Genomic DNA, 4,626 nt, shown 5'->3' on the forward strand with positions numbered 1-4,626 from the left:
ACCGTTTCTTTCTCAAGATCATGAAGTACATTAAAATTCTGCTGCTGAACATTTCCGAAAATAGACATCCTATTAGAACTTCCCATGGCCAAACACAAAAGGCCTGTGCTCGAATCCGCCACCATATAATTCTCTCCGGGAAGCTCCAAATCCGCACCTTTAAAATGGAAAATTAGCTTAGGAACTGCAATATCCTTTTCAACATTAGGTAACTTGAAGCACAAGTCAAGTCCTGTGGATCCCGAGTCATCGACTGGTAGACCCATACGGGAAGTAAACTCTTTCTTCAACTCCTTAAAGGCGGACTCCTCGAGATACGTGATGGTCGTTCCCGAGTCTATGATCATGCCTCCCGTTCCATCTTCGGTTAGTTCGAAATTAGACTTTTCAACAGAAAGGCGTTTCCCTCCAACGGTGATACCTTGTAACTCAAGGTAATAGAACGAAGGCTGATTCGGATTCCGTAGCAAAGACATCGTTTTGGTTACTTCGCCATCTAAACTTGCACCTGTTTTGTTGACGATATTCGAGGCTAAAGATCCGATAAACAACGAGCTAGATGCTTCACTATCCTCAATCGAGGTTAAGCAATAAGAGAATTTAGTCTCTTTGAGCTGAGAGATAAGCGAGAGAGGTCCACGACCAAGACCTACAAGACCTGAGCCTTGTGAGAACCCGTCCCCTTCGTTCTCAACCCCACACCCGAAACCGATACCATGAATCGAGTTCCCCTCCTCGAAAGTGAACGTTTCCGTAGCCAAGAACCCACTTGTGGATGAGTAATCTCCATAGGTATACAAATACTCACAAGCATCATTGTCTTGGTTGCAGTTTGATCGAGGCAATGCGTTGCAAAGACCAGAAGAGCACCCTACTTTCGAGTAAGAGGAAGATTTCTCCGGGTCAAAAATCGGAGTTGGTTGATCAAAACATTCCGTACACGGCTTGCATTGAGTCCATATAAGGTCACTTCCGGTATCAAAAATAGCTGAGTATTTAACCGCCGGGTTTCCAATAGATAACTCCATAAGAAACTCGCCGCTTCCTCCATGAGTAGGTGCTTTAATGTTATTAGTATCATCAGGATTAGACGCTACAGCCAAAACAGCTACAGCTCCTAACCTGTTCAATCTGTGGAAACCACGGTTAATCCCTCTTTGGATCTTTTGGATCTTGGTGAGGTTTTTACCTGAATCCACATGTTTAAGACTGAATCGAAAACCGGATCTTGGAAGGTTCTTGGGAAGAGGACGGTCGATTAATGATCTTCTTGATGATGAAACTGATATTAAACATGAGAAAAGAATAAGAAAGAAAGGAAATAATAAAGAAAATGATGAAGAAGAAGAAGAAGCCATGGTTTCTGTGTGTGTGTGTGTNTTTTGGTTACTTCGCCATCTAAACTTGCACCTGTTTTGTTGACGATATTTGAGGCTAAAGATCCGATAAACAACGAGCTAGATGCTTCACTATCCTCAATCGAGGTTAAGCAATAAGAGAATTTAGTCTCTTTGAGCTGAGAGATAAGCGAGAGAGGTCCACGACCAAGACCTACAAGACCTGAGCCTTGTGAGAACCCGTCCCCTTCGTTCTCAACCCCACACCCGAAACCGATACCATGAATCGAGTTCCCCTCCTCGAAAGTGAACGTTTCCGTAGCCAAGAACCCACTTGTGGATGAGTAATCTCCATAGGTATACAAATACTCACAAGCATCATTGTCTTGGTTGCAGTTTGATCGAGGCAATGCGTTGCAAAGACCAGAAGAGCACCCTACTTTCGAGTAAGAGGAAGATTTCTCCGGGTCAAAAATCGGAGTTGGTTGATCAAAACATTCCGTACACGGCTTGCATTGAGTCCATATAAGGTCACTTCCGGTATCAAAAATAGCTGAGTATTTAACCGCCGGGTTTCCAATAGATAACTCCATAAGAAACTCGCCGCTTCCTCCATGAGTAGGTGCTTTAATGTTATTAGTATCATCAGGATTAGACGCTACAGCCAAAACAGCTACAGCTCCTAACCTGTTCAATCTGTGGAAACCACGGTTAATCCCTCTTTGGATCTTTTGGATCTTGGTGAGGTTTTTACCTGAATCCACATGTTTAAGACTGAATCGAAAACCGGATCTTGGAAGGTTCTTGGGAAGAGGACGGTCGATTAATGATCTTCTTGATGATGAAACTGATATTAAACATGAGAAAAGAATAAGAAAGAAAGGAAATAATAAAGAAAATGATGAAGAAGAAGAAGAAGCCATGGTTTCTGTGTGTGTGTGTGTGAGAGAGAGAGAGTGGATTGATGAGAGATTAAGGGAGTGTTTATATAAGGAGTTTTTAGGACACAGAAAGAAAGAGTTATAGAACAAAGTTAGGCGTGTAAGAAGATATACACTGATGTAACTTCCCTACTTAAAATGAGGAGAGGGCTGTTTAAGAGATCCATTCAAACAAGCAAGCCCTCTTCTTTCGTCAAGTTAGTTGAGAAAACTTTTGCGTTTTTCTTTTCTCCTCACCATCTAATACTGTTGGAAAAAGTTATATAACAGATTTCTTTATTACGGGCTTGTTTTATATAAGCCCATTAAAACTACGTTTAGTGATAGTATTTAGTCAATTTTATGATTAATAAGCTTTAAACTTTAAGCTCATACTTCACAAGTTTGAAGAAGGCTAAGCAAAGAATTTTATTAGACAAAAAGGTGTCAAACACGATGTTGATTATCTAAGTTTTGTCCATATATAAAGATTCAGCTGGCTTGTTTCAAATTAAGAGTTGTCAACAAGTTTAAGTCCCCAGCTAATATCTTCACAATGTCTAACGTGCGGGACAACTTTACCGGTGTCAGTTCCTCGTTGTGCTTTGCAGTCGTAGTAAGGAGGAGCATGGAAACAAGGATCTGGCGACATAGCTCTACCACAAGGTGGATTTGTGTTGGTTTGATTCTCTTGTTTATACAGAATCCAAGCTCTTAATCCTCCAAGTCCTTGAGCTACATACCCAAATGTAGACCAAGCACTAATAACCAACTTATCAGTTAAGCTCAGCAAGTACATCTCTGCCCAAACTTTCCTGTTATGCATTAACTTCTCTGTTTGTTGATGTCCTTCATGACTTGGCTGATGTATTCCAATCACATCTCTTGTCACAGTTGGGTTTTCCCAATACATTGTTTTCAAGATCTCGAAGTATCCTGTTGTTAAAGAAGTGACCAAGACAGATTTGAGTTTCAAGTCTTCTTCTGATGGCTGCTTGTGTTGTTCTTCTCCTTTGCTTAGTTTAGGTAACAAATCTTCGTTTTGAACGCACGAGATGATTTGTTTTGTGACTTGAGGAGATACGCCTGACTTCTCATCAAAGACTCTTATTTGAAGACCAATCCTCTCATCTGCTTTAGCTAAGTAAGCTTGGTAGTACCCAAATGGTGAAACACCGTTCCTTTCTCGGGAAACATCATACCAAGCTCTTCCTCGAATGAAGGAATCAAGAAGAGAGATGGTGCAAAGAAGTTGTTTGTCCTCATGATCAACCAAGGAACATTCTCTAAGAGATTCTGATCTTCTGAGCAGAAGAACATTTTGTCCTGGTCGTTGTAATCATGAGCTAGATGGAGATAGAGATGAGACAGAGACGAAACCGAGGAACCATTAATCAGTTTCTTCTTTAGCATGTCTCCGTGGCAATAAGCTGAGTTTTGACCAAAGCCACTGAACTGACTAGTTAAGGTGAAATCTTTCGGTAATAACCAAGTGGTATCGAGGAAGGGTTCGCAGAATAAGTCCGTTAATTGCTCTCCTCCTTCAACGAGCAAGACTCTATCTGTCAACATTGCATAGAGAAAAGCAGAAGCAATACTAATAATCCGGTTTCCTAATCCGCTAAACGACATCCAAACAACATACTTGCATCCTTCTGATTCCGAATCACCGGTTTGTTTCGGTTTAAGCTGTCTTTCCGCTTTGATATATGGTCTGGTTCCTGGTCCACATCGTTTCTGAAGCTCTTCGTAAGCTCTAAGCTTCGAAAGTAGATGCAAAGAGGGTTTGTGCGGTGAAGCTTTACGGTATTGGTAAGATTGGTATCTACTCAAGCAAGTCTCTTTCTTGAATCCAGAAACAAGTAGTCTCCAAGCAGAGACAAATCTTCAGAATCTGATGGAACATTCAAAGAAAGATATAAACATTCCAATCCCAAAAGAAAAAGGTAGAAGGTAAGTTAAACAACATATATATCATTGCCTTACCCTTTTGTCCCTGATCTCTCTGCAATGTTGAATCATCTGAGGATGTTACATTTGGTTCCGGTTCCATTCGTATGATTCTGGAGGCTTCTACAAAGCTATTTCCTTGATCATATCCAAACATAGCTACGATTACTAGCAAGACAGGTATAGTAAGCATGAATAAAGCTAAGATCTCTGTGATTCTCATTGCTCCCAAGAATCTGCATCTCTTTTCTTGGACTCCAAATTGTTCTTCGGGTTCTTTATCAATGGCTTTGGAAAGAGGTAATCTTCTTCTGGATGGATACATTTCTATTCAGAAACCCTAAGATCTAAACAAAAAATGAAAATAGAAATCAAATCTGATCTCTCCCTTTTACCTTCTTCCTCTGTTACATGGAAAA

At 40.7% G+C, this 4,626-nt stretch overlaps 1 protein-coding gene and 1 pseudogene across 4 annotated transcripts in view; both read right to left on the reverse strand.

Moving 5' to 3' along the window:
* LOC104779643 (aspartic proteinase nepenthesin-1-like) overlaps positions 1 to 2,395 on the reverse strand; it is a 3,772-nt gene extending 1,377 nt beyond the window's left edge. Inside the window, exon 1 of one of the 4 annotated variants that reach the window (XM_019244487.1) lies at positions 1,386 to 2,395. In XM_019244487.1, coding sequence (XP_019100032.1) covers positions 1,386 to 2,260 — 875 coding nt within the window. In that variant the 5' untranslated portion in view covers positions 2,261 to 2,395. The other 3 variants (XM_010504026.1, XM_010504025.2, XM_019244488.1) reach the window with 3 other exon arrangements.
* On the reverse strand, positions 2,703 to 4,620 carry LOC104783483 (annotated as a pseudogene).

This window comes from Camelina sativa, chromosome 4, assembly GCF_000633955.1.
Source record: "Camelina sativa cultivar DH55 chromosome 4, Cs, whole genome shotgun sequence".
NCBI lineage: Eukaryota > Viridiplantae > Streptophyta > Magnoliopsida > Brassicales > Brassicaceae > Camelina > Camelina sativa.